This window comes from Candoia aspera, chromosome 5 (assembly GCF_035149785.1).
Source record: "Candoia aspera isolate rCanAsp1 chromosome 5, rCanAsp1.hap2, whole genome shotgun sequence".
Lineage (NCBI taxonomy): Eukaryota > Metazoa > Chordata > Lepidosauria > Squamata > Boidae > Candoia > Candoia aspera.
In genome coordinates, this window is record NC_086157.1 from 79,953,783 (window position 1) to 79,970,239 (window position 16,457).

The following is a 16,457-nucleotide window of genomic DNA, read 5'->3' on the forward strand; positions in this document are numbered from 1 at the left end:
ATGTGTATCACTTAGAAATAGAACCAAGGAGTAGGAGGTAGCTATTTAGACACTGAATCCAATCCCCTTGCTCAGTGCAGGAATCCCCTGTAATCATCCCCAACAGATGGTTCTGCTTGAAATGTTAAGTGGCTATGACAATTTCTTCTAAAGTGTAAGATAAATAAGTGCTAAATAATTGCTCATAAAATGCAAAGTAAACTATGTAATTCACATATTTTCATTGTGTTTGTGTGTGTGTATATATATATATATATATATATATAGAGAGAGAGAGAGAGAGAGAGAGAGAGAGAGAGAATCAATACACATGTATAAAATGTATATATTTTAAGGTGTAAGAACTAAGATTTTCTTTAGTTCTTACTCTTTATAATTCAACATACTATTTATTTTCTTAATTATCTTATAAGGTAAATATCCATCAATATCAATGTCAGTGTCAATTTATACCTCTGTTTTATTTTGGATAATCAGCAATTGGCTTCTAATTTGTTGCAACATTTCTTTTTATTTCAATTTTAAACAATGTATTATGAGACATTACTTTTTTTAAACTCCTTGTCTCTAAAATTCCAGCCCTATGGAAAAATGTGATACCATCCACTTATTTACCTTGGCCTTTTCACCAATGACATTTCTCTCCAGCTCTGCTATCTTCCTGTTTAAATGATCTACTATTTCCTTCTCCTTGAGAAGTTCAGCTGTTTCAGATTTCTGCTCTGCTCCCAACAGGGCACATTCCATATCCATCTAAGAACATAAAAAATTCTCATCCTTAATCCCTTCATAAAGTAATCCCAATATATAGATTGAAGGCTTAATCATACATGATACACATTTGAACAAAACATTGTCCTTAGAAAGCCACAAAGTTTAAAATAGTTGAACATATCTAGACAAACAGAAAATATTGCAAATATTGAATGCTGAAATCAAACTTCAACAAGGCTTATTCTCAAAGAATTTCTAGCTTTTCTGGCTTGTGGTATTAGAACTTCCTTGTGACAAACTGTTACACTAGCACACCAGATTCCAAGCAAAGTAAATGGGAATGTATATAACTGTGCCAAAATTATTAGGAATGGATTGAGAGAAAGCTTTAGTTCCATGGCTTTGGATGCTCTGGGCTTTCAGAAGTACAGTTTACTGAATATCATATCCTAGCATTCCATAGCAATTGCCATGTTGGCTGTTGCTACTAGGAGTAGTCCATTCAGAGTGATATCTATCTACAATGCTCTCAAATAATGTTTTGTACCTCATATTTACAAAATATAAGTGCAGCATACTGTAATATTCTGCTAGACACCATCAGGGGTACAATTCGTTAAAGATATACTAGAGAATAAATCCCAACATAGATGGGGAGATTTAATTCTGAATTAATATGTACAGAATTTCGTTCGAAGTATGCAAAGCAAGAGTGTAGCCCTGAAGACCAAATTAAGGACTGGTTTACCAGTATTCAAGTTCCAGTCCAGATAGAGTTGCTATAGCTAGTTAATATCCTATCATCTGTTGATAGGTTTTCATCTGAATTATATTAATATCTAAGACTAATTCCTTCAGCAAAGGATTGTTACCTTGTCGTGGTGCTGGAGCTTGAGCACCTCAATGATGCCATGAGCTAAACCGTGAAGGGCCACCCAAGACGGGAAGGTCATGACAGAGAGGTCAGACTAAATGCGATCCCTGGGGAAGGTAATGGCAACCCACCCCAGTATTCTTGCCGTGAAAACTAAATGGATCAGTACAACCAGAGATATGTCGGTATACCATCGGAAGATGAGACCCCCAGGTCGGAAGATGGTCAAAATGCTACTGGGGAGGAACAGAGGATGAGTTCAACTAGCCCCAGACGTGATGACGCAGCTAGCTCAAAGCCGAAAGGATGGCTAGCGGCCGACGGTGGAGGTGAACAGCGAATCCGATGTTCTAAGGATCAACACACCATTGGAACCTGGAATGTAAGATCTATGAGCCAGGGCAAATTGGATGTGGTTATTGGTGAGATGTCAAGATTAAAGATAGACATTTTGGGCGTCAGTGAACTGAAATGGACTGGAATGGGCCACTTCACATCAAATGACCACCACATCTACTACTGTGGACAAGAGGACCACAGAAGAAATGGAGTAGCCTTCATAATTAATAGTAAAGTGGCTAAAGCAGTGCTTGGATACAATCCAAAAAATGACAGAATGATCTCAATTCGAATTCAGGGCAAGCCATCTAACATCACAGTGATCCAAATATACGCCCCAACCACAAATGCTGAAGAAGCTGAAGTAGAGCAGTTCTATAAGGATCTGCAGCACCTACTGGACAACACGCGTAAAAGAGATGTTATTTTCATCACAGGAGACTGGAATGCTAAGGTGGGCAGTCAAATGACACCTGGAATTACAGGTAAGTATGGCCTGGGAGAACAAAACGAAGCAGGACATAGGCTGATAGAATTTTGCCAAGACAATTCACTCTGCATAACAAACACTCTCTTCCAACAACCTAAGAGACGGCTTTATACATGGACTTCACCAGATGGACAAAACTGAAATCAGATTGACTACATCCTTTGCAGCCAAAGGTGGCGGACATCTGTACAGTCAGTAAAAACAAGACCTGGAGCTGACTGTAGTTCAGATCACGAACTTCTTCTTGCACAATTTAGGATCAGACTCAAGAGATTAGGGAAGACCCACAGATCAGCTAGATATGAGCTCACTAATATTCCTAAGGAATATGCAGTGGAGGTGAAGAATCGATTTAAGGGACTGGACTTAGTAGATGGGGTCCCGGAAGAACTATGTATAGAAGTTTGCAGCATTGTTCAGGCGGCGGCAACAAAATACATCCCAAAGAAAGAGAAAACCAAGAAGGCAAAATGGCTGTCTGCTGAGACACTGGAAGTAGCCCAAGAAAGAAGGAAAGCAAAAGGCAACAGTGATAGGGGGAGATATGCCCAATTAAATGCAAAATTCCAGAGGTTAGCCAGAAGAGATAAGGAATTATTTTTAAACAAGCAATGCGCGGAAGTGGAAGAAGACAATAGAATAGGAAGGACAAGAGACCTCTTCCAGAAAATTAGAAACATTGGAGGTAATTCCAGGCAAAAATGGGTATGATCAAAAACAAAGATGGCAAGGACCTAACAGAAGAAGAAGAGATCAAGAAAAGGTGGCAAGAATATACAGAAGACCTGTATAGGAAGGATAACAATATCGGGGATAGCTTTGACGGTGTGGTCAGTGAGCTAGAGCTAGACATCCTGAAGAGTGAGGTTGAGTGGGCCTTAAGAAGCATTGCTACTAACAAGGCAGCAGGAGACGACGGCATCCCAGCTGAACTGTTCAAAATCTTGCGAGATGATGCTGTCAAGGTAATGCATGCTATATGCCAGCAAATTTGGAAAACACAAGAATGGCCATCAGATTGGAAAAAATCAACTTATATCCCCATACCAAAAAAGGGAAACACTAAAGAATGTTCAAACTATTGAACAGTGACACTCATTTCACATGCCAGTAAGGTAATGCTCAAGATCCTTCAAGGTAGACTTCAGCAGTTCATGGAGCGAGAATTGCCAGATGTACAAGCTGGGTTTAGAAAAGGCAGAGGAACTAGGGACCAAATTGCCAATATCCGATGGATAATGGAAAAAGCCAGGGAGTTTCAGAAAAACATCTATTTCTGTTTTATTGATTATTCTAAAGCCTTTGACTGTGTGGACCATAACAAATTGTGGCAAGTTCTTAGTGGTATGGGGATACCAAGTCATCTTGTATGTCTCCTGAAGAATCTGTATAACGACCAAGTAGCAACAGTAAGAACAGACCATGGAACAACGGACTGGTTTAAGATTGGGAAAGGAGTACGGCAGGGCTGTATACTTTCACCCTACCTATTCAACTTGTACGCAGAACACATCATGCGACATGCTGGGCTTGAGGAATCCAAGACTGGAGTTAAAATCGCTGGAAGAAACATGAACCATCTCAGATATACAGATGATACCACTTTGATGGCTGAAAGCAAAGAGGAACTGAGGAGCCTTATGATGAAGGTGAAAGAGGAAAGTGCAAAAGCTGGCTTGCAGCTAAACCTCAAAAAAACCAAGATTATGGCAACCAGCTTGATTGATAACTGGCAAATAGAGGGAGAAAATGTAGAAGCAGTGAAAGACTTTGTATTCCTAGGTGCAAAGATTACTGCAGATGCTGACTGCAGTCAGGAAATCAGAAGACGCTTAATCCTTGGGAGAAGAGCAATGACAAATCTCGATAAAATAGTTAAGAGCAGAGACATCACACTGACAACAAAGGCCCGGATAGTTAAAGCAATGGTATTCCCCGTAGTAACGTATGGCTGCGAGAGCTGGACCATAAGGAAGGCTGAGAGAAGGAAGATTGATGCTTTGGAACTGTGGTGTTGGAGGAAAATTCTGAGAGTGCCTTGGACTGCAAGAAGATCAAACCAGTCCATCCTCCAGGAAATAAAGCCAGACTGCTCACTTGAGGGAATGATATTAAAGGCAAACCTGAAATACTTTGGCCACATAATGAGAAGACAGGACACCCTGGAGAAGATGCTGATGCTAGGGATAGTGGAAGGCAAAAGGAAGAGGGACCGACCAAGGGCAAGATGGATGGATGATATTCTAGAGGTGACGGACTTGTCCCTGGGGGAGATGGGGATGTTGATGACCGACAGGAAGCTCTGGCGTGGGCTGGTCCATGAAGTCACGAAGAGTCAGATGCGACTAAATGAATAAACAACAAAGACTAATTCAATTAAGAAAATGCTAAAGGATTTAATAATGTGGGCAAAGTTAGCAGGTATAATCTTTCTTTGTACATTCACTTTATTTGTGGTCATGAGATGTTCTTTATGAGAAATGCCATTTTAATTATCTGTATAAATGTCTTGAAAATAGGTATGTATCCTGTAACAAGGTTTATAGGATATTTAAACATTAAAATCCATCATAGGGAAATAAGTAAGAGACATCTTATACCTCTCTGGAGGATTCATCCATCTGGTCATTTAAGTCTTTGATCTTTTGTTCAAGTTCTTCCAAGTTATTTAATATTATAATGCGCTGTTCTTCCATTTGATTAAGTTCTGATGCTGTTTGTTCATTGCTTATGCATTCTGGTGACTGTAATAAATCAATAATTATACTTTATAAAGAAGAGTTTTTAAAGGATGAACATGCAGTTATCATTTTTTTTCTAAAAACAATCAGCCAAAAAATAAACAATAACAATCATATCTAATATATATTTTAATTAATCTTGTTTTGAAGAATATTCAAGAATACTCACATTTTCATATTTTCTTCTATAAACAAAATAAGCACAAATACGCAAGCACACACGAAGTATGGTAGTTGTTAAATAATTTCAAAGCCTACTCCAAAAATTCTTGAAAATGTAATCCTATGAATCCTCTCTAGCATGTTTTCTATGATTTCCAAAAAGGAAGCCACCCTGAGCACTTGTAATAGATGAATATCTAGCATCTGATGAAAAACTCCAACCAACTGTACTCCTTCATTTTGAAGGCTGTCAAACATCTTATACTCTGAAGTTCTCCTTACTGATTATTTGAAATCCCTTTTAATTTAACATTGTCCTTTAATTTGTACCCTGTGAAGCAACTAAACATCAACCTGTTTAGTCAATATTTGAAGATGTACCTTATGTACACTTCTCCATCTACTTTAACTAATTATCAGGAAATGTTTTTCCAATCCTATTTGAAATGCTAAGCACTGAAATTGCTATATTCTACATATAGAGAGCCAGTTTGGTGCAGTGGTTAAAGGCACTGGGCTAGAACCAAGAGACTGTGAGTTCTAGTCCCACCTTAGGCACAAAGCCAGCTGGGTGACCTTGAGCCAGTCACTGTCTCTCAGCCCTAGGAACAAGAAGGCAATGGCAAACCACTTCTGAAAATCTTGCCAAGAAAACTGCAGGGACTAGTATAGGAAGTTGCCAGGAGTCAACACTGACTTGAAGGCACAAAAAAGAAAGAAAGAAAAGATGTATATTCTCCCTCTGAGATACAATGTTTTCCTTATTGAAATCAGCTCTTGATAATTTTCTCCAGACATTTTGGAGATAGTCTATTTGAATCATCTCTAAACATACACTTAGAATGTCATCCTCTTTAGTTTTGGCTATTGATATAATTGCAATCTATGTGATGATGCTTATGATTCCTGCCTGTCCTTCAAAGGCAGATACATTTTCTGAAAACTAGATTTTGTTAAACAGTGGTGGCACCTGAAAATTACACGGACATCTTTCTTTTGTATCATGATAATGACAGTCAATCACAAACTGCACTAGAATCTGTGTCTGACTCCAGAAAAGAACTGTCTTTCCCTGAATGGTATCCCCCCTCTCACCCCAACAAAAAAAGAGCCCAAAAAAGAAAAGAAAAAAGTACTTTTGGAATTGCTGTTTTGGCAAAATATACAAATAGTTAAAATCTAGAGGAGATATCAACTGATCCTTCCATCAGAAAAATGTTTCTATTTACCTTTGACATAATGCTTAGATAGGAAGATTCACTGACATCCTTCATGAAAGCAGAAGCAGATAAAGGTGAACTTGTCCTGTTGCCATTTAAATGTTTATTCGTTCTGATTCCTCTTGAGGAAAAGAAACCCATAGAATTTTGTCCAAGATCACTGAATTCAGAGAAGTCAGGATCTTCAGCTGAAAGCTGCAAATGATCTCTGAATCTTGAGTCCACTGTTATCTGAGAATCTTCAAAGACAGAATCTTCATCAGACAACTGGAGTTTTTCAAGTTCTTTATTAATTTTCTGAACATCAGCTACAGAAGTGACAGTGGCAGGTTCATTGTCAGGCTTGGAATATTCTGCACACAGATTGAGAATGGTCTCTAGCCGCTGGCGCTCCTAATATTGAAACAAATAATTAAAAGATTAAAGGTGGTAGAACATATACCAACATTAATTACCAAATAAAATGTTTTAAAAATTTCACAAGTGTTAGGGGCATCATTACATTTTTTCAGGCATACAGGAACTACCAATGTCAAGCAAACTTTAAACTATGAATACTTATATTTAATATGCAAATTAAAATAGAACTTAGGTATTAATGGAGAATCAGAATCTTGTGTTCAATGGCAAAATTAGCTAGCACCTTACCAGTCAAAATTAGCTAGCACCTTATCATTCAGTCACAAGGCCCTAAGAAAGGCAGTTTCAACCTCCCCCACCCCAGTTTATTACTAAACTCATAAAATCAGAGATCGAACATTTTATTTGATCATGCAAAATGACAGTAAGAAATGGTGGTTTTAATTTTCTTCCACATTCTATAAAGCTAAGAATATTCTCAACATAGAAAAAAGAAGTCCAAAAGAAAGAACAAAGGCCTATCTTATGACATCCAAGGAAATGACAGACTATCTCCCCCAACTATTCTCTTTGCAGAAAACCCTGAGCATTAACTAAAAGGCAAGACTATTCAAGTAAGTAACTAGTTTTACTGAGTATATTGATTTTGTTTTGAATTCTGTGTGTCTTTTGCCTTTCTTTGCTTTTCCCACATTCCTCTTTTTTCAGTTAACTCTTTTTTATATCTAGAGACTTGGCTTCATTGGTTTAATATGGGAATTTCTCATTAAGAAATACACCCTGTGGAAGACTGCAATGTTGGACAGTTACACCTTTGTATTTCAGGACTGCAACAAGTCTTATTAATTTCTATAGTTCTAGGCTCCAACAGGCAGATGCAAAATACCTTCTTTTCTAGTTCCTAGAAAAGAACTGGAAGGACTTAAGAACTCTTCAGGAAGACACATTAGGACATGTTAGATGACTTGACTTTACTGGTGGCTACCTACTAATGAAGAACCCTTCAAAGATTGTGTCTATCATGAGTCTCTTGCATGTCAGACAAGTTTTTTTAAAAAAGATAATTTTATTTTTCTTTAAAAAATGATATCCTCATATCCCACTCCCTTGGAATTTCTTCATGTGTTCCCATAATTGGTCTGAAAGCAAGTAATACTACAGTAAACAATTATTTTAAGTGTAGAGAAACGTAACTTCTGTAATAAAAGTATTTCCTCCAATGAGTGTTAGAATTCTAAGCAAACTGTAGGAATAATTTCACTTTAGTAACGGACTATTATCTAAGTGGATTGCTGAATCTTACCTATTGAGAAAGTCTACAGTCATTTTACATATGAATTTTCTGAAGTTGTGTAGGACAAGAGATTACAAGACTGACACCATGACAGAATTACAACATCACAGCCTTGCAAAATCGGTTGCTAACTCAGACCTTTCTCTAACTTTAAGTGCAATATAATGTCACAATCTTAAGAGAATGATTTTTTCAAACTGTGAGCTAATGCACCATAGCAATCCTTTGCTCTGCATTCAAAAGCACCAATGAACACATACTGAGAAACTTCATCTCAAGATACAAGTCTTCATAGTATTTTAAACTTGTACTTATTTCCCAAGATAATGTGAAACAATGAATTCAAACCCTGCTTTTCTCCATATGCAAAGGTAAGAAAAAGCAAAGTTATGGACATTAGATGCAATCCAAGTCTTTGCCTGTTTGCTAGGAAAGGCTTGTTGAGTTCAAGGGTTATAATCCTAAATAAATCTGCATAGTAAGGACTGAGGTCTGCTCAATCTTTTGTTTTACAAGGGATGGGAGGACAGTTTCAAATTCAGTAATCAAATGTTTGCATATCCATGAAATTAATGTAGAAACTTCTGTTATTAAAAGAAAATGCAATCTCTTAACTTTTCAGCTCACATTTGATTTCTAAATCTGTCTAACCTATGCATAGAGAAGAGCTCCAAGTATGGTATTAAAAATTAAATCTATTTTTTTTAAAAAATTATCCCTTAATCTGAATTCCCTTCCTCCCTCTGTTCAAACAAAACAGTACATTAGGAAGACAAAATGACAATGAAATTGTTGCACCTTAAAACTCCTTTCTCCCCTCCAAGCATTTTCACCGAAAGCCTTCAGCTCTCTCTTCATTTGCTTAGATAGTGTTTGTTCTCTTCCTCTTAAGCCTGAATTCTTTGAGTACCCAACCCATTTCTGAAAGCTCTGTCTGACTGCTGACCAGGAACACCAACATTCATCCATCATTTGCTGGATTTAGGGCGATCTTCACAGTAATAGTTAAGAACCGAAATAAACAATGCTTGCTCACTGAGCCCACCCCCACATATAGCGACAGGATATGTTCGTTTTGGTATCTTTTTCCTCGCTCACCCTTCAGAACACAGGATGTATCAAACAGTAGCCCACACACAAGTATTTGCCTCTGTCCAGCTCCAACACATGCAGCCGAGGTTTACTCTGACAACGGTATGTACCAAACTCTTACTTTTGGAATGAACAATACTATAACTCCGTACAACACAGAAAAAAAGTTGAAAATCTTGGCACTATATAGATTTCTATTCCTTGCAAAATAAATCTATCATTACCACCAGTTCAAAACACAAATTGGTAAAAGGAAGTTTCTCTCTCTTTCTCTCTCGCTTACACACACACACACACACACAAGCAAAACAGAAAATAGGCAGTTCAGTAAGAAACAACAAATCCTTGCTGCCTCTTGTTACAAAAATGCTTCTACCTCTAAGCAAGAAATGTACCTTCCTTGGCTTTAATCACTACTACAGTGGTAATTAGGAAACATGTTACATCATTTCTATTTCAAAGTGCACAACGTGATATTAGAGAGCTTATGTAGAGGAAGTTCTTTGGGCTGCTATTTTGTGGTATCAGTTTTCATCACTGGCCTCCAGCTATTCCTTGTTTCATTGCACTTTCATTCGACAAATATTACAACTGTAAACTGTGTTCTTCATGTCAGGCCAATCCATAAACAAACAAACAAACAAATAAAATGAAAGTGAACACACAGTCAACAGTTCACCTTTATGTAGAATATTGTATTTTAAAATATAAATGCAAATTATAGAATTTCCCATTTGTTTTATGGGGACTCAAAAGAAATTGGGTAGATTTGCAAGATCCAATAAAACGTGCTGAGTATTTCTCCTTTGACAAGGGTGAGCCTATGTGGCCCACTAGTTCTGTTGTCTACAACTTCCAAGAACCCTCACAGTTGCCCATGCCACCTATAGGTGTTCAACAATATTGGATGTCACACTTCGTCTATCCATGCTCTAAATTTAATTTTTTGTAATTAACCTCCTGTTCATTTATTTCAAATATTTTTTTTAATAAAGCAGAATGTATGTATATTAATATCCTAAGGGAATAGGTTATATTCTCCTTTGGCAGTTCCTTTACCATCTTTACTCAGTACTCATTATTTTCCAATCCTTATTCCCATCATTATTTTTGGTTGCGCAATTGGGCCTTGCAACTGTTTGTCCCATACATGTTCTGTTGTCATGTGATCCTTTCTCACCTATATAAATGAGATGTCCTGCATTCTTCACACAATATGTAAAAAATCAATTGCATATGAATAGCGCAGCATAAACAATATTCTGCTGATAGTTGATATTAGTTGTTCGTTAACAAATTAATTAGTCTCCTGTTTTCAGTGAAGAAGCTAGGAAGATAACCTCTCCAAATAATAGAGTCAAATATGCGGGAGCTACTCTAATAGAATTTTCCAAGCCTTTTTGTCTTTTTCTTAACAGAATAATAAAATATTGGAAGGAAGCTTGAATAATCTAGCCCAATCACCTTCCAGTGGAATCCACTCCTGCAGCATTCTGCCAAATGGTCATCCAGTCTGTTTAAACAACTCCACTGAGCGTTTACCACCATCCGAGACAATTTTTCACTGATAAATAGCCTTTACTCCTATAATTATTTTCCTGTTTTTCAAAACATACTTTATATATTATTCTCATTATTACTAATTATTATTTTGGCTTCATGGAACAAGTCTTAACAATTCTGCAGTCTCCTGTATTGAAGACAGCTATCATGTCTCCTCACAGTCTTCTTTGTCAACCTAAATAGACCCAAAGCCTGCAATTATTTCTCCTAAGTTTTTTTACGTCATGCCACTTACCATCTTGGTTGCTGTTCTACGGACATGGTCCAATCTGTTAAAGTCATTCCTAAAATGTGTTGCCCAGAATTGGACACAATTATCCAGGCGTGGCAAAATGGAGAGTCACAATTATTTCTGTTGGTCCTGATCCTACACTTCGACACAGCCTAGAATTGCTTTTTTTAGACCTGTATCTGTCATGCTATTAGGACAGTATCACATTGTTGGCTCATGTTCAGCTTGTGATCTTCCAAGACACATTTTGACATGCACTGTTGCCCTTCATAGTCTCTTCCATCATATACTTATAGGTCTTTAATTTTCCCTACTCAAGTGGAGTTTGCATCTGTCTTTGTTGAAGTTTATATTTTTGTTTTCTGCCCACTTGTCCAGCTTGACAAGGTTTTCTTCAAGATTTCCTGATACGATCCTTCTAGGTGTTTGCTATTCTCCCTTTGTGTCACCTGCATGTCATGATTATTAATTTAGAAATTATAATCTATTGTTACATTTATTTCAATTTTTTAAATTTGTTTTAGCATTTTTTTTTCTTTTGAAGTAACCACTACGACATAATTTTTGGAAATTCTGTAGCAGCAAAAAAAAAAAAAAAGTCTTCCTGACAAGGAATGGCAAGTGACTAACAAGTTCTTACTTTTAAAAGTCTAACTTTCCACAAAAAAAAAAGTTTTAAAAATGCTTTTGGTTAAAAGAACTATGTAATGGCTATAGCACTGTACTTCACAGTACAATTACATGGCTGCAATCACATGGTAGCTACTTAAATATCCACCGACTTACCTATACCTACCTAACCAGAGAACTGATTGCAACCTCTGAATATATGTGAACAAGTATCACTGGTTTCTTTGCTTTTAAGGATCCTCGAGCAGTTAGTAATAACCATAAATCCATAAGTTCCGTACACATACACAGTTAAGGCCACTGTGCAATAAAAATTATGTTAATTGTTTAATTCAATGCATCACCATTCTGAGAAATATACAGAAGAACATCATATTTCTATATAATAAACATAACTTTATGCATGAATAGAAACTGGTTTTCTTCCCCTTTTACAAGAAGCACCCTAAGGAATATGGAATGAATATACCCACATACCTACCCACCCACACATACACACACCCACAGAGTATTAAAGGATTGTTGGACTAGAATGTAAGTATATTGACCCATCTGCAGTTTATTCATTGCTGTGATGTGAAGCAACTGTACCCTATGTCTATGTGACTATATGCATGAAAATCAATTATTTTTAAATTAAGACTACCATCTAGAGGTAAAACTGTGAATATCTTTAAAAAACTGAATATGGAGTTCCCAGCTTAGGCCCTAGAGACAGAGTTATCAAACTCTCTTGTTATTGCCCCCCACCCACTCTTTCTCCAATTATTGCTCTTCACCACCAGAAGTGCTTGCTTAATTTCAACATGTCAGCAACAGAAGACCAGAATTAAAATGGTTCTAACACGTGTTATTACTAACAATTGTTATTCAGTAACAAACAAGTTATTTAAGTATAGCATATTGTTTGTCCAAAGTTTTTAAGTATAGATACTGCCCAAACTTTGACATACAACTAGTTATTTACCTGCCTTGCTAGAAATGGCCTTTGTTCAGGGAAAACAGTACAAGAAAAAGAACTAAGCACTCATCCTTCCTGTATGGTTTCATATCAATATCTTTTCTTTCTTTCAATAATAGAATCTTAGTGAAACCATTCTTACCTGGTTAAAGAATACCACAAACCTAGGAAAACAGAGGACCATATTTCGTTTATCCCAACAAAATTTGGTTCAGAATTTTCAAATGTTTCAGACATTAAAAAGATGCATTTATCCCTTTGGTTAGGAGCACCACGCTAGATTTCCAGTCTGATCTGATTATGAAACTGATATCTGATTTAAAAAATGAATTTCAAATAAACACTACCCTCCTTTTATCACCTGCCTCCAGCATATTGAAAGTTGAGTCAATTCTAGGATTACCAGATCTGGATGCCAAAAATCTGGGCAACCATTAAATGTCAGATATGGAAAACTCAACTTCTTGTTTCCTGTGGTCTGGATTTCTGCAGCCCAAATCTGATAGCCCCAATCACCATACATGTATCTAGAATATTACTATTTCCCCTAAATGCCTTAGAAATTGAGTTCAATGAGGAATAATCCCAGTTAAATCTTCGTATCTTGCATATGATTTTTTGAAGGTGCTCATTTTTTCTTCCTAAAAATAAAATTCCTCCATTCAGCTGATTGCATATCTGGAAATTTGCCATACTTACTTTTAAAATTAAAATTCCTAATATAGAATGTAAGTTACACCTTTTCAAATGAATCAAATGTCAAATTAACTTCAATTCACTGGAATTTGGATTTTCCTTTGTTCTGATTACCCCTATCCAAGTGCAGCTGAATCAGAAGTGCATGTTGCAGTGTGGCCAGCAGTTTTAACTAAATCACAATCTCAAGAAGCTCCTTGAAAGGACAACTGAACTGGAACTGCAAGTAAATTGACCTTCAAAATAAATATTCATCAAATGGATGGTACTTCCTGTTAGGATGCACTATTTTACTTGTGAATGTCTCCAAAATGTTTGAATGTAGATTCCAATCCAACATCTCTCAGTAGCTGATGTGAAACAATGATCCTTGCAGGATGTTAAAAACAGAAGACTAAATCAAGCAGGAGGAAATTCCTTTACATGTAAACATTCAGTCACTTTAACTTTTTAACATGTTTCAAAGAAAGTGGACTTACATCCTGTTGAGAAAAACAGAAGTATTTGTGCAAGGGAAACAGCTGTCAAATAAATCGGAAAATACTTTGCCCTATCTCTAAACAGAATGATTTCTTTCAACCTTTATAAGGATATAATTAAAGAAGTCCTCAAAACCTTTCATTATATATTTTTCTCTTTAGTTTTCACGTTAATAACAAGAGCTTCCACGCTGTGGGGATATTTTTAGAGCTGTAGGACAGACAGTATGTTTCTTAAATGCTGTATTTTCCTTCTGAAGCATACTCCCCTGCCTTTTCCTATTTTTCAAGCATACTGAAGTTACAGTGCATTCGGAAAGCATTCAGACCCCCTTCACTTTTTTTCAATTTTGTTATATTGCAGCCTGATACTACAATTGTTCAAATTCATTTTTTTTCTCATTAATCTACACTCAGTATCCCATAATGACAAAGTGAAAACAGAATTTTAGAAATGTCTGTAAATTTATTAAAAAGGAAAAACTGAAATATCACATGTACGTAAGTATTCAGACCCTTTACTCAGTACTTTGTTGAAGCACCTTTGACAGCAATTATAGCCTTGAGTCTTTTTCGGTATGACACGACAAGCTTTGCACACCTGGACTGGGGGATTTTCTGCCATTTCTCTTTGCAAATCCTCTCAAGCTCAATCAGGTTGGATGGGACTGTTGGTGGACAGCCATTTTCAGGTCTCTCCAGAGATGTTCAATAGAGTTCAAGTCAGAGCTCTGGCTGGGCCACTCTAGGACATTCACAGAGTTGTCCTTAAGCCATTCCTGTGTTGTCCTGGCTGCGTGCTTAGGATTGTTGTCATGTTGGAAGGTGAACCTTCGGCCCAGTCTGAGGTCCTGAGCACTGTGGAACAGGTTTTCATTGAGGATATCTCTGTACTTTGCTCCATTCAGCTTTCCCTCAACCCTGACCAGTCTCCCAGTCCCTGCTGCTGAAAAACATCCCCACAGCATGATGCTGCCACCACACTTCGCTGTTGGGATAGTATTGGGCAGTGATGAGCAGTGCCTGGTGTCCTCCAGACATAACGTTTAGAATTGAGGCCAAACAGTTCAATCATGGTTTCATCAGACCAAAAAATCTTGTTCCTCACAGTCTGAGAGTCCTTCAGGGGCTTTTTTGCAAACTCCAAGCAGGCTTTCATGTGTTCTGCACTGAGGAGAGGCTTCCGTCTAGCCACTCTGCCATAAAGCCCAGATCAGTGGAGGGCTGCAGTGATGGTTGTCCTTCTGGAACTTTGTCCCATCCCCACACATGATCTCTGGAGCTCAGTCAGAGTGACCATCAGGTTCTTGGTCACCTCTCTTACTAAGGCTCTTCTCCCCCAATTGTTCAGTTTGGCCGGGCGACCAGTCTTGGAAGAGTTCTGGTTGTGCCAAACTTCTTCCATTTGAGAATTATGGAGGTCACTGTGCTCTTGAGAACTTTCAGTGAAGCACAATTTTTTTTGTAGCCTTCCCCAGATCTGTGCCTTGCAATAATCCTGTCTCTGAGCTCTGCAGGCAGTTCCTCTGACCTCATGGCTTTTGCTGATACAGTATGCATTGTCAGCTGTGTGGCCTTCTATAGTGTGTGCCTTTCCAAATCATGTTCAATCAATTTAATTTACCACAGGTGAACTCCAAGCAAGGTGTAGAAACAGCTCAGCAATGATCAAGAGAAATGGGAGGCACCTGAGCTAAATTTCAAGTGTTGTTGCAAAGGGTCTGAATACTTACGTACATTGATATTTCAGTTTTTCCTTTTTAATAAATTTACAGACATTTCTAAAATTCTGTTTTCTTGTCATTATGGGGTACTGAGTGTAGAGTAATGAGAAAAAAAATGAATTTGAACAATTGTAGTATCTGGCTGTAACATAACAAAATTGAAAAAAAGTGAAAGGGGTCTGAATACTTTCTGAATGCACTGTAGTATCACATTGTTGCACAGCATTCTTAAGAAGTCAACCAAAGCAAATGGTTATATGCAGTCCAAAGGCAAGCATTTTTCAATTTTCATCAATGGCCACCAAGCCCTCAATGGAACCTGAACAGTAAATTAAATAAAAATAATTTTTAAAAATATTTGTTAATATAATAGAATCTCATAAACTTGCCATATTTCATCAATCTTGCTTAAGAAATCATGCTAAACTGTCCAAATCTCATGCAACCTCGTAAGATGTCAAGACACATTTTTTGGGGGAGTCAATTTTTAAATCTAATTTTAATTCAAACACGCTGTCCTCACACTTCAGTCCACGTTGTACCCACTCAGTCCCCAGTATATTATATGACCAAAACATATGGCCTTTATCCTAAAAAACTACCCCCCCTTTGAGGGCAAATAAAATAACATTTATATTGACTAAAGAAGGCATACCACTAATTTCACCATATTAGGCAACAAAACATCTTGGGCTTTTATTGCTTCACAGGCTTCATACAGTAGATCAGCCTCTACTGACTTAAATGAGTAATGCAAAACCAAAACCAAGACCATTTTTTAGGTCTGTCAGTACTCTTTAATGATTAAATGATTTACAATAGTTAGGTAGGGCTACAGTTCTTGTATGCAAAAAGCCAGACACCTACTAGATGGCAGAAAATAGAT

At 37.2% G+C, this 16,457-nt stretch overlaps 1 protein-coding gene across 3 annotated transcripts in view; it reads right to left on the bottom strand.

The window, feature by feature from the left end:
- Positions 1-16,457, bottom strand: part of PHLDB2 (pleckstrin homology like domain family B member 2) — a 77,318-nt gene that overhangs the window by 42,863 nt on the left and 17,998 nt on the right. For all 3 annotated transcript variants that reach the window (XM_063305562.1, XM_063305563.1, XM_063305561.1), the window contains exons 5-7: positions 6,550-6,933; positions 5,018-5,161; positions 616-753 (exon numbers count right to left, since the gene is read on the bottom strand). In XM_063305562.1, the coding sequence (XP_063161632.1) occupies positions 616-753; positions 5,018-5,161; positions 6,550-6,933 (666 nt within the window). The remainder of the gene's footprint in view (positions 1-615; positions 754-5,017; positions 5,162-6,549; positions 6,934-16,457) is intronic.